This window comes from Micromys minutus (assembly GCF_963924665.1).
Source record: "Micromys minutus genome assembly, chromosome: 1".
NCBI lineage: Eukaryota > Metazoa > Chordata > Mammalia > Rodentia > Muridae > Micromys > Micromys minutus.
The window spans coordinates 91,291,855-91,313,458 of NC_137969.1; the positions used below are offsets into that span (position 1 = coordinate 91,291,855).

Here is a 21,604-nt window from a genome sequence, read left to right on the forward strand (position 1 = left end):
TGACTCTTAAAGAACTAACTCAGTGTTTTGTTTTTCCTCTTTCAGGCGCTGGAAGTCTGCCACCTGTTAATTCTATCATGAACTTCACCCTAGGCAGCCTTCTGGATGATGGCCACTGGCACTCTGTGTTCATTGAGTTCCTCAATGTGCATGTGAACTTCACCCTGGACAAATACATGCAGCATGTCCATGTGAACAAGGAATCCAGTTACTTGGATCTAAATTTTGAGGTTGTTAGACATTGTGTAATTTAGCTGAAATTATAATCTAGAAATATGAATCTTATACAGAAATACCATTTTGTAGTAATTCAGAGAGACAAATACTTATACATAAACAATCTCTTAGCTTTTAAAAGGGTTTAACTTTTTGTGCAATTTTCTCCAGTATGTATCTAAACCTATGAAAGACAGTGTTTAAAGGGTCATGACACACCAGGAAAGCTGTGATATCTATCAGGGACAAATGGTTTTGCCATGTAACATCTTTAGAAGACCCAGTCCTATAGCACATTAACTTTGATTACCTTCACTTACTAGTCATGGCAAGAGAGTACTCAGTGTAGTGACTATATCTTATGGACCTCAGGCCAAATCTTACATTTTAAAAATCATTGATTAAAGCTAGGTTAAATGTTGCAATCCATAATCCAAAGTCTTGGGAAGCAGATGCTGGCATATCTCTACAAGTTTAAAGATAGTCCAATCTACACAGTGAACTCCTAAGAAACTGACCATTAAGTTCACCAAGCCCCAATGATTTGCTAGGTGGGAAAAGGTCACTTCCTTTAAGTTTACACACAAATGTAATCAGAAATTAGGCTGTCAAAACACATCATGATAACAGGATACTTCATGTGAAACAAGCAAACAAGAAAATCTATGGTGAGACAAATAGATTCATAAGGGCATCATCTGTTCATCAAAAATGGTTAAAATGATCATCACAAAAATCACTAAACAATGTTATTTATTTCCTGCTTTTTTTTCTAAGATCAGCTTTGGAGAAGTTCTGATGCCTGAAGGGCATTTCCTGACATTTTCACAGAAAAATTTTCAAGGATGTTTAGAAAATATTTATTATAATGGAGTCAATATTATTAAATTAACCAAGAAAAATGAACCACAAATCCTAACTAAGGTAAGATATTGTAAAAGGGAAGGAGAGAAAAGCAATTGTTACCAATTTTTGCACTTAAGAATTGTTCCTAGCTGAGCAGACTGCTGAATAGGTGAAGTATGCCATGAGGATTGGAGTTCAGGCTCCTAGCACCCAGGCAAAAGTTGAATGTTCATGCCTGTATCTCCAACATAGGGGTACAGAGACAAGTTGATTCAGGGGCTCATTGCCCAGGAAGCTAGTCAAAATGGCTATATCCAGGTTTAGTCACAGGCCCTGGTTCAAAAAATAAGGTGGAAATGTGATTGAGAAAGAAATTCTCACATTGGCCTCTGGTATCCACATGCACTCCAGGTGTGTCCACCCATACATATGTGTACCTGTGTGGTGTGTATGTGATGTGGGGGGGAGGGAGAGAGAGACAGAGACAAAGACAGAAACACAGAGACAGAGAGACAGAGACAGAGTGTATGTGTGTTATAGTTAGAAAATCTATTTCCTGTAAAGAAACACCATGACCAAAAAGAGGTTCATTTGGCTTGCACTTCAGTACCACGGTTTATCATCAAAGAAAGTCAAGGTAGGAACCTAGAGGCAAAAGCTGAAACAGAAGCCATGGATGAGCGTTGAGTATTCGCTTTCTCCCTTGTGGCTTGCTCAGCCTGATTTCTTATAGAATCCAGGACTACCAGCCCAAGGGTGGCCCCACAGACACTGGTCTGGGCCCTTCCACAAAATCACTAATTAAGAAAATGCCCTACACAGTTGTCTGCAGTTCAATCTTATGAAGGCATTTCCTCAACGGAGGCTCCCTTCTCTCAGATTACTCTACCTTGTTTATATAAAAGGAGCCAGCACAAAAAGACTGATTCTTTTTAGGGCTTTGTTTAATACAATACTTAAAAAAATCAGTTCATATTTTTAGACACCTTCCATGTAATATAGCAATTATATCATGTGTAAAACTTAGGAAGTGAGGCTAGAAAGATTTCTCAGTGGTTAATATGACAGCCTGCTCTTGCAGAAGACCCAAGCTTTGTCCTCAGCGCCATGTTGGATGGCTGATAGTCAGCCACTTGTAACTTCAACACCAAAGGATTAATGTTTCTTGCCTCCACAGGCACCTGCTCTCTCATGTGCACAAACATACCTATAGACGCAAATATATGCACATGACTAAATCAAATGAATCTTTAAACAGAGGGAAAAAGAGAAAAATAATTCTGAGAATATTTGCTTCATGAAACTCAATTGTTCCATTTTAATATGAATTAAAATATTCTATTTTGCATGTAGATCAGAATTCACAGGCCTTCTGAGTTTGAGGAATTTTTATTTTCAGGAGCCCAGTTAATTTGCAATGAAAATACCTAATGGCCTATTCCCTAATCTACAGGAAATGCTTCCACATACTAAGTTAACAAACTTCTCTACATGTTTTAAACTTTAAAAATTCCTGAGTTTCAAATTATAGGTAAGGATCTTGCTTAGTATCAGCAAGTATGAAAACCACACTGTACTTTTGAACTGCTTTATTTCCTGTTACATGCAATTACACATTAGTATATGGGTTATAGGACAAAACACATATCTCATTTTACAATTTGGCAAAATTAGTTACTAAACTTGATTTATTCAATAGGTTATTATTCATCCAAAGATCACGTTTATTATAAGAGATAACTACACAGCTGAACAATGAGACGAACACACCACAGTTGTGTGTCCAGCACAGTTAAGATCCAGTGAATGAGAACCAGATCCATGGTTTTATAGAGTTAAAGAAAAATAAGTGAGCGGATCCTGCATTCGACCTAATGTAATTTATTGGGAGAAATGTTGACAGAAACACGGTTATTGGCAGGAGTGGGACTCAAGTAAAACTTGAATCAGAAAGAGAGGATCATATACTGGTTAGAACAGAGTGATCTTATCTCTGTTAGGATATATTTCATTAATCATAATGTAGTATCAAAGAAACTGGTATATCTGAACATCAATGTTGTCCTATACAGCTCTGTGTAAAGTTGTATGTACTACTGTAATAGCATTGTGTACATATAGCTTGCTGGGAGTTATTCAGGGTTACTTTGGGCACATCATAACTGTTACAACTCAAGATGACTGCAATCATTCCAAACTCAGTTCAAACAGTCAAGATACCTGCAACTAAATTAAAAAATTAAAAATTAAGAGTCAAATGACTAAATTTATACCATGGAAAATGTCTCTTACTTTAAAATTTTTGCACTTAATTCCTTATGGTGAATGTTTTCTTTTTTTAAAATCATTTTTGTTGGATATTCTATGTATTTACATTTACAGTGTTATCCCCTTTTCCTTTCTCTCCCATCCCCCTACCCCCCTCTTCTTGCTTCCATGAAGATGCTCCCACTCCCAACCACTCACCCCCACATCATTGCCCTGGCATTCCTTTACACTGGAGAAACAAGCCTTCACTGTACCAAAGGCCTCTCCTCTCATTCATACCAGACAATGCTATTCTCTGATACATATACTGATAGAGCCATAGGTCTCTCCATGTGTGCTCATTGGTTGGTGTTTTAGTCACTGGGAGCACTGGGGGATTTGGTTGGTTGATATTGTTATTCTTCCCATGGGATTGCAAACCCATTCAGCTCCTTCAGTCCTTTCTCTAGCTCCCCCATTGGGGTCCCAGTGCTCAGTCTGAAATTTAGCTGCAAGCATCCTCATCTGTACCAATATGGCTCTGGCGGAGCCTCTGAGGAGACATCCATATCAGGCTCCTGTCAGTAAGCACTTCTTGGCATCAGCAATAATGACTGGGTTTGGTGGCTGCATCTGGGATGTATTGTAAGCGAGGCAGTCTCTGAATAACCTTTTCTTCAGTCCCTGCTCCACTCTTTGTCCCTACGTTTCCTCCCATGAGTATTTTGTTCTCCTTTTTTTTCTGATTTTATTGGATATATTTTATTTACATTTCAAAAGTTATCCCCTTTCCTGGACTCGACTTCATATTCCCTATTCCATCATCTGTCCCCCTGCTACTATGAGGGTGTTCACTCACCCGCTTACCCACTCCAGCTTCCCCACACTAACAGTACCCTACACTGCAGCATCAAGCCTTGACAGGACCAAAAGCTTCTCCTCTCACTGATGCCCTATAAGGCCATCCTCTGCTACATGTGCAGATGGAATCATGGGTCTGTCCATGTGTACTGTTTGGATAATGGTTTAATTTTTGGGAGCTCTGGTTGGTTGGATTTGTCATTCTTATGGGGTTGAAAGCCTCTTCAACCTTTTCAATTCTATAGTTAAGTCCTCCATTAAGGACCCTGTTCTCAGTTCTATGGTTGGCTGAGGGTGTCTTTCTCTATATTTTTTATGCTGTGGCAGAGCCTCTTAGGAGACAGCTATATCAGGCTTCAGTCAGCATGCACTTCTTGGCATCAGCAATATTGTCTGGGTTTGGTGGCTGCATATGGGCTGGATCCCCAGGTGGGGCAGTCTCTGGATGGCCTTTCCTTGAGTTTCTGCTCCAAACTTTGTCTCCTTATTTCTTCCTGAGAACATTTCTGTTTGCGCTTCTAAGAAGGACTGAAGCATCCACACTTTGCTTGTTCTTCTTCTTGAGCTTCATGTGTTCTGTGAATTGTATCTTGGGTATTTTGAGATTTTAGGCTAATATCCACTTACTAGTGCATACAATTGGTGTGTTTTGTGATTGGGTTGCCTCACTCAGGATGATATTTTCTAGATCCATCCATTTGCCTAGAATTTCATGAACTCATTATTTTTAATAGCTGAATAGTACTCCATTGTGTAAATGTACCACATTTTCTGTATCCATTCTTCTGTTGAAGGATATCTAGGTTCTTTCCTGATTATGGCTATTATAAATAAGGCTGCTATGAACAAGGTGGAGCATGTGTTCTTGTTATATGTTAGAGCATCTTTGGGGTATATGCCCAGGAGTGGTATAGCTAGGCCCTCAGGTCCAATTTTCTGAGGAACTGCCATATTGAGTTCCAGAGTATTTTTACCAGGTTGCAATCCCATCAACAATGAAGGAGTGTTCCTTTATCCACATCCTCACCAGCATCTGCTTCACCTGAGTGTTTTATCTTAGCCATTCTGACTGGTGTGAGGTGAAATCTCAGGGTTCTTTGGATTTGCATTTCCCTGGTGACTAAAAAATGTTGAACATTTCTTTAGGTGCTTCTCAGCCATTTGGTATTGCTTGGATGAGAATTCTTTGTTTAGCTCCGTACCCCATTTTTAAAAGGATTATTTGATTTCCTGGAGCATAACTTCTTGAGTTCTTTGTATATATTAGATATTAGCCCTCTATCAGATATAGGGTTTCCCAATCTGTTGGTTTCCATTTTTTTTCTCTTGACAATGTCTTTAATCTTACTTTGCAATTTCATCAGGTCCATTTGTCAATTCTTGATCTTAGAACATAAGCCATTGATGTTCTGTTCAGGAAAATTTTTCTAGTACCTATGTGTTCTAAGCTTTCCCCCACTTTCTGTTCTATTAGTTTCAGTGTACCTGGTTTTATGTGGAGGTCTTTGATCCACTTGAACTTGAACTTTGTACAAGGAGATAAGAATGTGTCAATTTGTATTCTTCTATATGCTGACTACCAATTGAACCCACACAATTTGTTGCAAATGATGTCTTTTTTTCATTGAATGTTTTTAGCTCCTTTGTCAAAGATTAAGTGAACATGGGTGTGTGGATTTATTAATGGGTCTTAAATTCTATTCCATTGATCTACCTGCCATCTCTGTACCAATACCATTTTTTTTTATCATGTTAGATCTGTAATACAGCTTGAGGTCAGGGATGGTGATTTCCCCAGAAGTTCTTTTATTCTTGAGGATAGTCTTTTGCTATCCTGGGTTTTTTGTTATTAAAAATGAATTTGCAAATTTCTCTTTCTAACTTTATGAAGAATTGAGTTGGAATTTTGGTGGGTATTGCATTGAATCTGTACATTGTTTTACTGAAGATGTTTGACAGGTTTAGGAGTTCTCTGGTGGAATTTTTTGGGTCTCTTAAGTATACTATCATATCATCTGCAAATAGTGATGTTTTGATTTCTTCCTTTCCAATTTTTATCCATTTGACCTCCTTTTATTGTCTAATTGCTCAGGTTAGGACTTCAAGTACTATACTGAATAGGGAGAGAGAGTGGGCAGCCTTGTCTAGTCCCTGATTTTAGAGGGATTGCTTCAAGTTTCTCACCATTTAGTTTGAGGTTGGCTACTGGTTTGCTGTTTATTTATGTTTAGGTGTGGGCCTTGAATTCCTGATTTTTCCAAGACTTTTAAGATGAAGGGGTGTTGAATTTTGTCAAATGCTTTCTCAGCATTTAATGAGATGATCATGTAGGTTTTTTTCTTTGAGATTTTTTAAAAAATATAGTGGATTATGTTGATAGATTTCCATATATTGAACCATCTCTGCATCCCTGGGAGAAAGCCTACTTGATCAGTTTGCAAGAAATTTATTGAGTATTTTTGTATCTATATTTATTAGGGAAATTGGTCTGAAGTTCTCTTTCTTTTTAGGGTCTTTGAGTAGTTTAGGTATAAGCATAATTGTGGCTTCAAAGAAAGAATTGGGTAGTGTTCCTTCTGTTTCTATTTTATGGAATAGTTTAGAGAGTATTGATATTAGGCCTTCTATGGAAGTTTGATAGAATTCTGCACTAAAGCCATCTAGTCCTGGGCTATTTTTGGTTGGGAGACTTTTAATGACTGCTTCTATTTCTTTAGGGGTTATGGGACTGCTTTGATAGTTTATCTAAACCTGATTTAACTTTGGGACCTGTTATGTATTTAGAAAATGCTTCATTTCCTCCAGATTTTTCAGTTTTGTTGAGTATAAATTTTGTAGGAGATTCTGATAATTTTTTGAGTTTCCTCAGTTTCTGTTGTTATGTGTCCCTTTTTGTTTCTGATCCTGTTAATTTAAATACTATCTCTATGCCCTCTGTTTAGTCTGGCTAAGGGTTTATCTATCTTATTAATTTTCTCAAAGAACCAGCTCCTGGTCTTATTGATTCTTTGTATTGTTTTGTTTGTTTGTTTTCTACTTGGTTGATTTTATCTCTGAGTTTGATTATTTCCATCTACTCCTCTGTGTATATCTGCTTCCTTTTGTTTTGGGGCTTTCACCTGTGCTGTCAAGCTGCTAGTGTATGCTCTCTCCAGTTTCTTTATGGAGGCACTCAGAGCTATGAGTTTTCCTCTTAGCACTGCTTTTATTGTTCCCATAAGTTTGGGTATGTTGTGCCTCTATTTTCATTAAATTCTAAAAAGTCTTTAATTTCTTCCTTGACCAAGTTGTCATCAAGTAGAGCATTGTTCATCTTCCATGTGTATGTGGGCTCTGCATTGTTTTTGTTGTTATCGAAGACCAGCATTAGTCCATGGTGATCTGATAGAATGCATGGGGTTATTTCGATCTTCTTGTATCTGTTAAGACCTGTTTTGTAACTGATTATATGGTCAGTTTTGGAGAAGGTACTGTGAGGTATATTCTTCTGTTTTAGAATGAAATATTCTATAGATACCTGCTAAATCCATTTGTCCATAACTCTGTTAGTTTCACGGTGTCTCTGTTTAGTTTCTGTTTCCATGATCTGTCCATTAATGAGAGTTGAGTGTTGAAAGCTCCCATTATTATTGTGTGTGGTGCAATATTAGTAAAGTTTTTTTTTTAATGAATGTGAGTGCCCTTGCATTTGGAACTTATATGTTTAGGAATAAGAGCTCATCTTGGTAGATTTTTCCTTTGATGAGAATGAAGTGCCCTTCCTTTTTTTTGATAATTTTTGGTTAAAATAAATTTTATTCAATATTATAATGGCCACTCCATCTTGTTTTTTGGGACCATTTGCTTGGATTTTTTTCCCCAGACTTTTACTCTGAGGTAGTGTCTGTCTTTGTCACTAAGATGAGTTTCCTTTATGCAGCAAAGTGCTGGTTCCTGTTTACATATCTAGTCTAATAGTCTATGTCTTTTTATTGGGGAATTGAGTCCATTGATGTTAAGAGATATTATGGAATAATGACTGTTGTTTCCTATTGCAGTAAATATTTTAAAAAATGGCTTAACCTTTTATCGACCTTCACTGACACCCCTCTAGTATGGAGCTGAGCACACAGTTTCAGTCTCTACACTGCCCTCTTTCAGCTGTCTCCTTTTTAGTCTGGAACTCTGGCTACCAGTTCCTGAGAGGCCATCTTGCACTAAGGGGATTTCTATGAACTTACACCTTATGTCTCCTCTATGAATTCTGTCGAGGTTCACTCCACCACCCCTGCTGTTTTTGTCCTGGGTGAATTTGACAGCATGTTGTTTTCACTCACTTCCACTTGGTGTGTTGTTGCCAAGCCTTAGACGTACCCACCTCAACTCTGTGGGCGGCTTTATGCCTTCTACCGCTACACCCTTTGAACTCAATTAAGTAGTTACATCAAAGAACACACCAAACTACTCTGATCCAATAGGTATGGTATAATTTGCTAACCTTTATAAGTCAAATGATCTTGTACAATCCCATCTCTTATAAAGCATTCATAAAAACCTTATTTATGAAGAGATGCGCCAAAAGAAACATAAAAATCTGCCTCTATCTTCGTTTCTCCCAGAATTCCTCCCTTCTTTCTCTTCCTCTTATGTTTTCATAGCCTTTTCCCCACCTGCTTCTTCACTGTCCAATCATGTTTCACCTTAACATCAACCCCACAGTTTCTTTTTATTTTTGTTGTTAGATGTAGGATTATGTTTCTGTGGCTATCTTGTTTTGAATTTGTTGCAAGAAAATTTCTTGTTTTTCCTAGGGTGTAGTTTCTCTCCTTGTGCTATATTTTCCATCTATTATCCTTTGTAGGGCTGAATTTGTGGAAAGATATTGTGCAAATTTAGTATTGTCATGGAATACCTTGGTTTCTTCATCTATCGTAATTGAGAGTTTTGCTGGCTATAGTGGCCTGGTCTGGCATTTTTGTTCTCTTATGGTCTGTATGACATCTGTCCAGGATCTTCTAGCTTTCATAATCTCTGTTGAGAAGTCTGATGTAATTCTGGTAGGTCTACCTTTATATGTTACTTGATCTTTTTCCTTTACTGCTTTTAATATTCTTTCTTTGTTTTATGTATTTGGTATTTTGATTATTATATGACAGCAGGGATTTTTTTTTTTCTGGTACAATCTATTTGTAGTTCTGTATGCTTCTTGTGTGTTCATGAGCATCTCTTTCTTTAGGTTAGGCAAGTTTTCTTCTATAATTTTTTGAAGATATTTACTGGGCTTTTAGTTAAAAAAATCTTAGCTCTCTTCTATTCCTATTATCCTTAGGTTTGGTCTTCTTATTGTGTCCTGGATTTCCTAATGTTTTGGGTTAAGAGCTTTTTGCTTTTTCCATTTTCTTAGACTATTGTGTAAAGGTATCTTCTGCACCTGAGATCCTCTCTTCTATCTCTTGCATTCTGTGGGTAATACTTGAATCTATGACTCCTGATCTCTTTCCTAGGTTTTCTATCTCCAAGGTTCTGTTTCTTTGTAATTTCTTTATTGTCTCTATTTCCATTTTTAGATCCTGGATGGTTTTTTTCAATTCCTTCACCTGTTTGGTTCTGTTCTCTTGTAACTCTTTAAAAGATTTTTGTGTTTCTTCTTTAAGGGCTTCTACTTGTTTACCTGTGTTCTCCTGTATTTCTTTGAGGGAGTTATTCATGTCCTTCTTAAAGTCCTCTATCATCCTCATGAAGTGTGATTTTTTAAATCCAAATGTGCTTTTCTGTTCTGTTGGGGTATCCAAAACTTGCTGTAGTGGGAGAACTGGATTCTGATGATGCCAAGAAGCCTTGGTTTTTGTTGTTTAGGTTCTTGTGCTTGCCTCTTGCCATCTTGTTATCTGTGATATTTGTTGGTCTCCCTGTCTCTGACTAGAGCTTATCCCTCCTGTGGGCCTGTGAGCCTGTGGGCTTAGGAGTGAAAGTGCTCCTGGGAGATCAGCTCTCTGCAGGCAGGTTTTGGGTCCTGATGGCAGTGGGATGGCCCCAGCTGTAGGAGCAGATGGAGACTGGAAGGGTCCAGTCCTAAGCAGCTCTGTGATTTCAGTGCTCTGTGCAGTCCTAGTGGGTCTCTCTTTGAACAGTCAGTAGAGAGAAAGTGGGATCCCATCTATGGGCTTAGTGAGAGCCCTCCTGGGAGATCAGCTCTCTGCAGGCAGGTTTTTTTGTCCTGATGGCCATGAGACAGCCTCAGCTATGGGCACAGATGAAGACCAGAAGATGAAGACAGAAGGGAGTAAATGTTTCCTTACAATAATTTTTTCATAACAAAAATTTAAAGTATACTATATTTACTTGTGTGTGTGTGTGTGTGTGTGTGTGTGTGTGTGTGTGTGTGTACAACTTGAAAGAATTGATTCTTTTCCCCATGTCCCAGAGATTGAACACAGGTAACTGTGCTTGTTGATAAATGCCTTTAATCACCGAGATATCTCACCATACCACAGCAGGATTAAAAAAAACCAAAGAGCTAAAAGTCAATTTTCTTATATTTATGCATATGAACAATTACAATAATTATAATCTACACTAAGCAATATTTTAAAATGAAAACTCATTCAATATTAGTCACTGAAGTATATTAGGACAAAATTATATGTATATAATTCTGTCTTTAAAAGGATTTTAAGTGTTGGATCTTGCCTTAATCTTGAAGAAACATAAAATTAATGAAACCATGACTCAAATATACCTCTGGAGATTAGGATTTAATTGGCCTGGTAGAGAATATTTGCTGTCTCCTGGTGACTCAACTGTTCAGCAGGATTGAACCACTATCCTAACCCTAGCTTATTTATCTTATATTAGTAAATCTTTTACTCTAAAGTCATATTTACTCTGTTGGTAGAAACAATTCAAAGATGATCCCACAAAAAAAAAAAAAAAGGAAAAAAAATAAACAAAGATGATCCCACTTAGAATCAGAACTGCTCAAGCTTGTTTTTGGTTTTTTTGGTTTTTTGGTTTTTAAATTCTGGAACTGAAATTTATAGTATGAGTAAATACTAAAGTAGTATCTTTTTTCCACCTAAAAATTAAAATAAAAAACAAATATAAAAGAAAAACAAAAATGTGGCTCATGCTAGCTAGATATTACAAGATGCCAAAAAGCTACTGTGTTAGAATCGGCATGTGGTTGGATAGGAATAGAGTAGAAGAAAGCAGAGATCCCAGAAATATCCCAGTGCATGTGCAACTCATCAAAAAATTTCAAAACACTTTTAAAAATGTAACAGAAATTTCCAATAAGTGTTGCTGAAGATTTAATGATATTTCCTGTTCCTAGTTAGAGCCTCAAGCCTAGCAAAGACACTGGGAAACAAGTAAACAGAACAAAACAAACTCTGACTGAATTAGTACATATTGGATGCCTTTGCAATCCTGACAACCAAAAAGTGAAGAATTTTACCACCACACCCCAACAAAAGCTAGGGTAGAAGAATCTGTGTGCATCTTTACCAACTCTATCTTTAACAGAGCAGAATCACTACTTCAAGGCTCTTAACCTATGCTTTTGTTTTATTTATAGGGAAATGTGTCCTTCACATGCCCACAACCAAAGACTGTTCCAGTGACTTTTCTGAGTTCTGGGAGTTACCTGGCTTTGCCAGGCAGTTTAAGGGAAGATAAAATGTCCCTTGCTTTTCAGTTTCGAACTTGGAACAAGGCAGGGCGTGTGTTATTTAGCCAACTGGGGCATGGTTCAGGAAGTTTGGTCCTGCTTCTTAAGAATGGAAAACTCAGACTGAGCCTCTCTGAACCAGGTCAACCCTTGAAGAACATCACAACAGGTAATATGTTTCCCTAAACCTCACCAACAGCCAAAAGACGTTAGAGTAATTCTGTAGGATCAGTAAAAGATGTTTGATGTTTGAGGATATGGGTTGACCTTTCCTCTTTAGACCACTCAAGACTATTTATATGTGTAGTGTGCAGCCAGTAGTAATCTTTTGATCCAAAATGCTCAAATACAAAATTTTTTTAAAATGCACATTTCTTCAGATAAAACCTCAATATATTTAAAGATGCATGTAATATCCTTAGGCTCCGTTTTCTGACTAACTCAACCTCCATCTAGAAGAAATACAGGGGAACTTCATAAACTAGAAAAACAAAGAGATACTCACTTTTCTTCTTGACTCTTAACTTCTTTTCTTGTTTTGTGTATTTTTATTTTGGTGGGGAGATATTTTGTGACACAGTAGATGATGGGTAACCATCACTCTGTCCTGAGAGGTGCCAACAAAGTCCAAGAAGCTTTGTTCTTTTACTGATTGGTGTTTGATTCATTTCCCCAGTCAGTCTGTGCGTTACTCAAAGTTCTCTAGTGGAACAGAATCAATATATATGTACTATAAAAAGAAATTTATTAAAATGATAGAAGGCTGGGTGATCCAGAAATGCCTGATGTACCCTGGAGAAGCAGAAACCAGGTAGCTCTTCTGTCTAAGAAGCTGAAAGTGTCCACAGTCCCTGACACAAGGACACAGAACCTTCCCGGAGGGTTGCTGACACCAAGTCCATATTGAAAGGTGAAAACCAGTAGCCTGGTGTGGAAGGGCAAGGGCAGCAAGAAGCAGAAACACGTCCTCAGCAAGAATGAAACTCAAACGTGTGGACTAGCTTCCTCGTTTTCATCTTTCCCTGTTCACTTTCAGCTCTCTAACTGTGTCACCCACATTCGCAGAAAGTCTCTTACCAGTGTCTTACATATCAGTCCTCTCCAGAAATGACCCCAAAGACATAACAAGAAGTTCATGTCACCCATCATGGGCATCTCTCAAGATGGTCAAGTTGACAACTGTTTTAGGTTTTTTCTTGTTATATTTTTCATGATGCCATGCAGTGCTGAGCAAGTATTTTTCTGCAGTTCCGGTTTACACAATAACTATAATTAAAATTAATAAAATACCTTAAATCAATGAATATTTTGCTTTAGTTCGCAGCTTTGTGGGGGTGATATTTTGCCTCTGAATGCAAAATGCTGTAGTTCTTGGCAAAAAAAAAATAATCATGTGAAAACAAGTTTAAAATAGTATCTATGCTATAAACCATATCTTAGACCACTTAAATTTCTAATTTAAATGTTTATGAATTCTATAGAATCTGATTTTCTTTGGAATAAATTATAGGAGTGAGCTGGAGAAATGGCTCTACTATTAAGAGCTCTTGCTATTTCTCCAGAGCACTGACGTTTGTTTCTCAGCACTCACGATAAAGAGTTTACAATTGCTTATAACTCCATCTTCTGGCCTCTGTGACCCACACAGAGGGAGCACACACACACACACACACACACACACACAATCTTAAATGAAAGAATAAAGATATTTTAAAGTAAATAAGTCAGACCTATCATTGTAATGTGTTTATTCAGACTTGAACATAAATTATTATTTAATACATGAATAGGCCTTATTAATTAATGGCAAAATGAGTAAGATGTCACAATCAGTTACAAGAAGAACTCAAGGTATCATGCATATTGAAAGATTAGTAGTGCAAAAGTAAATTTATGGACATATATAAATTAGTTCCAAAATGAATTGCATCTTATAAGCCTGATTTGCATTTGTATGGACAAAAATTCACTTTTGCCTAGCTGTTCATTTTCTATAATTAACAGCTATGAAATAGCTTGTATGGTGAAAGTCACAATGCTTGCCTGAATGCCACCTCCCTCATGGGAAGCTCAGTGATCTTTATCCTTCACTAAAAACCCATCACAATTGCCCTTGGCTCCGTTTATAAATCCATTCCTCTAACTTTTTCAAATAATTTCTTTGTAACAGATTCAGTGAAACCAGTAAAATTTCCATTTGAGGACTAAACTAAATTACATTTTGAATTCCACTGGTAAAGACTTTTGACATATGTATTTGAATAATTTGTTTTAAGGCGAGGCTCTAAGCACATGCTCAGCATTTACTGCAGGGGATTCTTTAGAGGAGGTAATGTTTTCCTCGTGTGCTGTCATAATAAATGGATTCATTTCATTACAGAAAACGGTTAATTTCTTTTCCTTAGTGATATATCTGCACATAAGTCATGCTCGTCTCTGGCTTATGCAGTGATCTGAATAAGTAACCAGTTATTTTTCTAGGTGCCCTGCTGAACGATGGGCTGTGGCACTCGGTTTCCTTGTCTGCTGAGGGTAGCTACCTAAGCCTTGCCATAGATGGAGACTTCTCTGCTCAGACCCTGATGTCTGTGGGGACTCATCTGGGTGACACTTACTATTTTGGAGGTAAGCAAAGGCAAGGTCTCCATTAGATATGATGGACCAGAAGCATGTGTCCTGGGGACAGGCTGGTGGAGCAGAAATAACCTGGGAAGATACAAACAGCAAGTACTTGGGTAATGTGTCTGGGAAGTAGACAGTCTAGTGCAATTAGAAAAATAGATTTAGGGTTAATCCCCCAGTAACTGTGCAAAAGCTAAATAAATAAATCATGGGCTGAGTCTCATTTATTTGTAACCAAGGCAGAGCTATATATAATTCAATTTCTTAAACAATAAATCGTCATCTTACATGGAAAAAGGCATTGTCTCACATGGCATCTTATAATAGATCCACTCATTACCACAACATAATTCTGCTTGTCCGTCAAAGTGGAAAGTGTCTTTCCCTCTATGACTGTTTTATCTAATTTATTTTCCCACTGTTTAAAACTGTTTTATTGTAAAGGTCTTTCACATCCTTAACTAGATTTAAATTTATTTCTTTTTTTTAAAGATACTGTGAATGGGATTATTTTTCTGATTGCTTTCCCAGCAAATTTATTGTTGGTATATGTATAAACTCACCTGGTTCCGAAATGTTGATTTGTATCTTGCTACTTTCCTGAATATATTTTTCGTGTCAGTGTTTTCTGGCAGGGTCTTCAGGGTCTTTGACACATAATCTGCAAATAAGGGAACTTTTACTTTCTCCTTTCCTAGTTGTATCTCTTTTATGTCTTTCTATTATTTTATACCTTGCCCAAGACACCAAGACCTATATTGAATAAAAACAGAGAGAGTAGGAACCCTTGTCTTGTTCCACATTTGAGAGGCGATGCTTTCAGTTTTTTCATGTTTACTGAAATATCCAGATTTGTGATTTAGTGGTTCTCAATTTGTGGGCTGTGAACCTTTTTGGGGGTCAAATGACCTTTCACATTAGTCACATTCCAGATGCCCTGCATACGAGATATTTACATTACAGTTCACAGCAATTACAAAATTACAGTTATGCAGTAGCGACAGAATGATTTCTTGGTTGTGGGTCACCACTACATGCAGAACTGTATGAAAGGGTTGCTGCATTAGGAAGCCTGAGAACCATGATTTAGACATTTCATGTTACCCTGTAGCTATCTTTGAAGTGAAAGCTACATTAAAATAATTAGTTTTGCCTTACTTAATATGGTAGTCATTTTATCCTTTTCCTTACTTGGCAGATTATGAATTGAAGTGCTACCATACTCAACAACATACTCAGGCCACCAGATTTCTGCATTTTGGGACTAAACGTGATAATACTGCTTAATTTAAGACACTCAGGGATGGAGAGATGGCTCAGTGGTTAAGAGCACTGACAGCTCTTCCACAGGTCCTGAGTTCACATCCCAGCAACCACATGGTGGCTCACAACCATTTGTAATGAGATCGGATGCCCTCTTCTGGTGTGTCTGAAGACAGCAACAGCCTGCTTATATATAATGAATAAATGAATTAAAATAAATAAATAAATAAATACTCATATCCTTGCTTGTGTGTGTGTGTGTGTGTGTATGCGCGCTTGCACGCGCGCGTGCGCGTGCCCTCATGCACATGCGCATGCACCCCCATGACCACATGCACATGTGTTACTGCAGGTTGAGCGTAAGACCTGCTTTACCACTGAGTTTCAGCCTCAAACATCTTATTACTTTTATTTTAAAACACATCCTCATGAAGTTGTCTAAGCTGGTCTTGAACTCACCACATATCTCAGGCAGAGCTTGAACTTGTGATCAGGCTCCTGAATAACTGGGATTGCAGGCTTGTGAAACCACATGCCACCTAAGGATAGTGTTTCTTATGCAAGTAATGCACTTCCAAAAGGACACATAATAGAAGGAAGCTGTGTCACAAGCATTGGCATTTGTAACTCAGCTGAAAATAACTCAAAGGACATGATAAGACTTAATGTGTTTTAACAACTTTATATTAAACAACTAAAATAGCTGTAAATTTTAAGCATTTTTGCATGAAAGTATATGAATACATTTTTGTTAGTGCTTGATTTTTTCCCCCAAAGGTTTGATAGTATGCATTAAAGTCTTACTAGTTACAATGAGCATAAAGTACATGTAAAACAGGATGTAACACGTAATTATGCAAAGTTTTCTTGGTGTGTAAGGATTGAGCATAATGTTTTTTTTTTTTTCTTGAACTTGACACAGTCTGTGAGTTGTTTCTGGGGTGTTCAAAGCTTTCTAGGGTTAGTATTCCACTATCAGTGACTGCATATTATGTCTGTTCATTTGTGACTGGGTTATCTCACTCAGGATGATATTCTCTAGATGCAACCATTTTCTTAATAATTTCATTAAGTTGTTGTTTCTGATAGCTGAGTAGTACTCCATTGTGTAAATGTACCACAATTTTTGTATCCATTCATCTACTGAAGGACATCTGGGTTCTTTCCAGCTTCTGGCTATTATAAATAGAGCTGCTATGAACATTGTGGTGCATGCGTCTTTGTTGTATATTGGAGTGTCTTTGGGGTATATGCCCAGAAGTAGAATAGCTGGATCTTCACATAGTACTATGTCCCATTTTTAGAGGAATTGCCAGACTGATTTCCAGAGTTGTTGTACCAGTTTACAACCCAACAAACAGTGGAGAAGTGTTCCTCTTTCTCCACAACTGCACCAGCATCTGCTGTCATCTGAATTTTTGATCTTAGCCATTCTGACTGGTGTGAGGTAGAATCCCAGTGTTGTTTTGATTTGCATTTCCCTGATGGCTAAGGATGTTGAGCACTTCCTTAAATGTTTCTCAGCCATTCTATATTCCTTAATTGGGAACTTTTTGTTTAGCTCTGTACCCCATTTTTTAATAGGATTGTTTGATTCTCCGGTGTATAGTTTTTTGAGTTCTTTGTATACCTTGGATATTAGGCCTCTATCTGATGTGGGGTTGGTGAAGATCTTTTCCTACTATGTTGGCTGCTGTTTTGTTTTCTTTACAGTGTCCTTAGCCTTACAGAAACTTTACAATATCATTCAGTCCCATTTGCCAATATTTGACCTTGGAGCACAAGCCATTGGTGTTCTGTTCAGGAAATTTTCTCCTGTGCCTATGTGTTCTTAAGTTTTCCCTACATTCTCATATAATAGTTTCAGTGTACCTGGTCTAATGTGGAGATCTTTGATCCACTTGCACTTGGGGTTTGTACAAGGAGATAAGAAAGGGTATATTTTTATTCTTCTGCATGCTGAGTGCCAGTTGGACCAACACCATTTGTTGAATAGGCTGTCCTTATTCCACTGAATGTTTACAGCTCATTTGTCAAAAATCAGGTGGCCATATATGTGAGGGCTCATTTCTGGATTTTCTATTCTATTCCATTGATCCACATGCCTATTTCTGTACCAGTAACACTCAGTTTTCAGCACAATTGTCTTGTAATATAGCTTGAGGTCAGGGATAGTGATTCCCGCAGATGTTTTCTTGTTGTTGAGGATAGATTTCATCATACTAGGTCTTTTGTTATTCCAGATGAAATTGCACATTGCTCTTTCCAATATAATGAAGAATTGAGTTGGTATTTTGTTGGGGATTGCATTGATTCTGTAGATGCTTTTGGTAAGATGGCCATTTTTAAAATGTTGATCCTTCCAATCCATGAGCATGGTAGATTTTTTCATTTTCTGAGATCTTCATCGATTCCCTTCTTTAGAGGTTTGAAGTTCTTGTCATACAGGTCCTTCACTTGCTTAGTTAGAGTCACACCAAGGTATTTCATATTTTTTGTGACTATTGTGAAGGGTATCTTTTCCCTAATTTCTTTACCCACATTTGTCCTTTGAGTATAGGAAAGCTACTGATTTGTTTGAGTTAATTTTATATCCAGCCACATTGCTGAACTTGTTTATCAGCTGTAGAAGTTCTCTGTTGGAAGTTGTGGGGTGACTTAAGTACACTATCATGTCATCTGCAAATAGTGATGTTTTTACTTCTTCCTTTCCAATTTGTGTCCCTTTGATTTCCTTTTGCTGTCTAATTGCTTCGACCAGGACTTCCAGTACTATGTCGAATAGGTAGGAGGAAAGTGGGCAACCTTGTCAAGTCCCTGATTTTAGTGGGATTGCTTCAAGTTTCTCACCATTAAGTTTGATGTTGGCTGTTAGTTTGCTTTATATTGCTTTTATTATGTTTAGATATGGGCCTTGGATTCCTGCTCTTTCCAAGACTTTTAACATGAAGGGGTATTGAATTTTGTTAATTGCTTTCTCAGCATCTAGTGAGATGACCATGTGATCTTTTTCTTTGAGTTTGTTTATATGGTGTATTACATTGATGGATTTCTGTATATTAAACCATCCCTGCATCCCAGGGATGAAGCCTACTTGATCATGGTGAATAATCGTTTTGATGTGATCTTGGAATCGGTTTGCAAGGATTTTGTTGAGTATTTTTGCATCAATGTTCATAAGTGAGATTGGTCTGAAGTTCTCTTTCCTTGTATGGTCTTTGTGTGATTTAGGAACGAGGGTGCTTGTAGCCTCAAAAAATGAGTTAGGTAGAGTTCCATCTGATTCTATTTTGTGAAATAGTTTGGAGAGTATTGGTGTTATGTCATCAATAAATGTTTGAAAAAATTCTGCACTGAACCCATCTGGACTTGGGCTATTTTTTTGGTTTGGAGGCTTTTGATGACTGCTTCTATTCTTTAGGTATTATGGGATTATTTAGATGGTTTACTTGATCCTGGTTTAACTTTAGTATTTAAAATCTGTCTAGGAATTCATCCATTTCCTTCATATTTTCCAGCTTTGTTGAGTATGGACTTTTATAGTAGGATCTGATGATTTCTTGAATTTCCTCAGTTTCAGTTATTATGTCTCCACTTTCATTTCTGATTTTGCTAATTTGGATACTCTCTCTTTGCCCTCTAGATAGCCTGGCTAAGGGTTTATCAATCTTGTTAATTTTCTCAGAGAACCAGCTCTTGGTTTTGTTGATTCTTTGAATGGTTCTTTATGTTTCTATTTGTTCTATTTCTGCCCTAAGTTTGATTATTTCTTGCCATCTAGTCCTCTTGGGTGTATCTGCTTCCTTTTGTTCTAGAGCTTTCAACTGTGCTGTCAGGTTTCTATTGTATGCTCTCTCCAGTTTCTTTTTGGAAGAACTAAGAGCTATATGTTTTCCTCTCAGTACTGCTTTCATTGCATCCCATAGGTTTGGGTATGTTGTGTTTTCATTTTCATTGAATTCTAGAAAATTCTTAATTTCTTTCTTTATTTCTTCTTTGACCCTGCTATTTTTTAATAGAGCATTGTTTAATTTCCATGTGTATATGGGCTTTTTGTTGTCTTTGTTTTTATTAAAGACCAGCCTTAGACCATGGTGATCTGAAAGGATGCATGGGAGTATTTCAATCTTCTTATATCGATTGAGGCTGGTCTTGTGACCCATTATGTGGTCAATTTTCCAGAAGGTGCCGTAAGGTGCTGAGAAGGTATATTCTTTTGTTTTAGGATGATATTTTCTGTAAATATCTATTAATTCCAATTGGATCATAAGCACTTCTACTTTTAGAGTGTCCTTGTTCACTTTCTGTTTCCAAGATCTGTCCATTGGTTAGAATGGGGTATTAAAGTATCCAACTATTGTTGTGTGGGGTGAAATGTATTTTTTGAGCTTTAGTAGGGTTTCCTTTATGACTATGGGTTCTTTTTTTTTTTAAATGTTATTTTACAAAACAAAGATTAAAGGAAAAAAATTTTAAACATTTTTCATAAATGTATTCAGATACATTTTTGTCAGTGCTTGGCTTTTTTTTTTTTTTTCTTTTAAGGTTTGATACTCTGCATTAAGGTCTTACTAGTTACAATGAGCAAAAACTATATTAAAACAGGATGTAACCCGGTATTAGTCAACGTTTTCTTGGTGTGTAAGGATTGAGCATAATGTCTTTTTTTGTTTGTTTGTTTTCTTTTCTTTTCTTTTTTTCTTGAACTTCGCACAGTCTGTGAGTTGTTTCTGAAGTAGGCCGAGCTTTCTGGGGTTAGCATCCCACTATCAGTGACTGCATATTATTTCTGTTCTTTTGTGACTGGATTATCTCACTCAGGATGATATTCTCTAGATGCAACCATTTTCTTAAGAATTTGGTTAAGTCATTGTTTCTGATAGCTGAGTAGTACTCCATTGTGTAAATGTACCAAAATTTTTGTATCCATTCATCTACTGAAGGACATCTGGGTTCTTTCCAGTTTCTGACTATCATAAATAGAGCTGCTATGAACATTGTGGTGCATGGGTCTTTGTTGTATATTGGAGTGTCTCTAGGGTATATGCTCAGAAGTGGAATAGCTGGATCTTCAGGTAGTACTATATCCAATTTTCTGAGGAATCGCAAGACTAATTTCCAGGGTGGTTGTATCAGTTTACAACACCACCAGCAGTGGAGAAGTGTTCCTCTTTCTCCACAACCTCGCCAGCATCTGCTGTCATCTGAGTTTTGGATCTTGGCCAATCTGACTGGTGTGAGGTGGAATCTCAGTGTTGTTTTGAGAATATGGGTGCTTTTTTATTTGAGTATTTATGTTAAGGTTTGAGAGTTCCTACTAACAAATTTCTTCTGTAATGAGTAAAAAGTGTCCATCCTTATCTTTTTTGATAACATTTGGTTGAATATTCACTTTATTCGATATTAGAATGTCCACTCCAGCCTGCTTCTTGGGGCCATTTGCTTGGAAGTTTTTTCCCAACCTTTTATTCTGAGATAGTGTCTGTCTTTGTCTCTGAGATGAGTTTCCTGTATGCAGCAAAATGCTGGGTTTTGTTTATGTATCCAGTCTAATAGCCTGTATCTTCTTATTGGGGAATTGAGTCCATTCATGTTAACAGCTATCAAGGATTAGTGGTTGCTTTTTCCTGCTATTATTGCTTTTGTAGGTTGAATTGTGCCTGTGTGTCTTTCTTCTTTTGGTTTTCTTGCTTAGGAGTTTTGTTTTTACTCGGATGTAGTTCCCCTCATTGTATTGGGTTTTCCACCTATAATTCATTGTAGTGCTGGGTTTTGGGTCAGATATTGTGTAAATTTAGTTTTGTCTTGGAATATACTCGTCTCTCCTTCAAGGGTGATTGATAGTTTTGCTGGTATAGCAGCTTGGGCTGGCACCTGTGCTCTCTTAGTGTCTGCATGATG

General features: G+C 37.3%; 1 protein-coding gene across 1 annotated transcript in view; it reads left to right on the forward strand.

The window, feature by feature from the left end:
- Positions 1–21,604, forward strand: part of LOC308414301 (contactin-associated protein-like 3) — a gene marked incomplete at both ends in the record, with an annotated part of 178,591 nt that overhangs the window by 108,528 nt on the left and 48,459 nt on the right. Inside the window, 4 exons of the mRNA XM_080909517.1 lie at positions 46–230; positions 994–1,140; positions 11,726–11,987; positions 14,300–14,443. Of these exons, the coding sequence (XP_080765643.1) occupies positions 46–230; positions 994–1,140; positions 11,726–11,987; positions 14,300–14,443 (738 nt within the window). The remainder of the gene's footprint in view (positions 1–45; positions 231–993; positions 1,141–11,725; positions 11,988–14,299; positions 14,444–21,604) is intronic.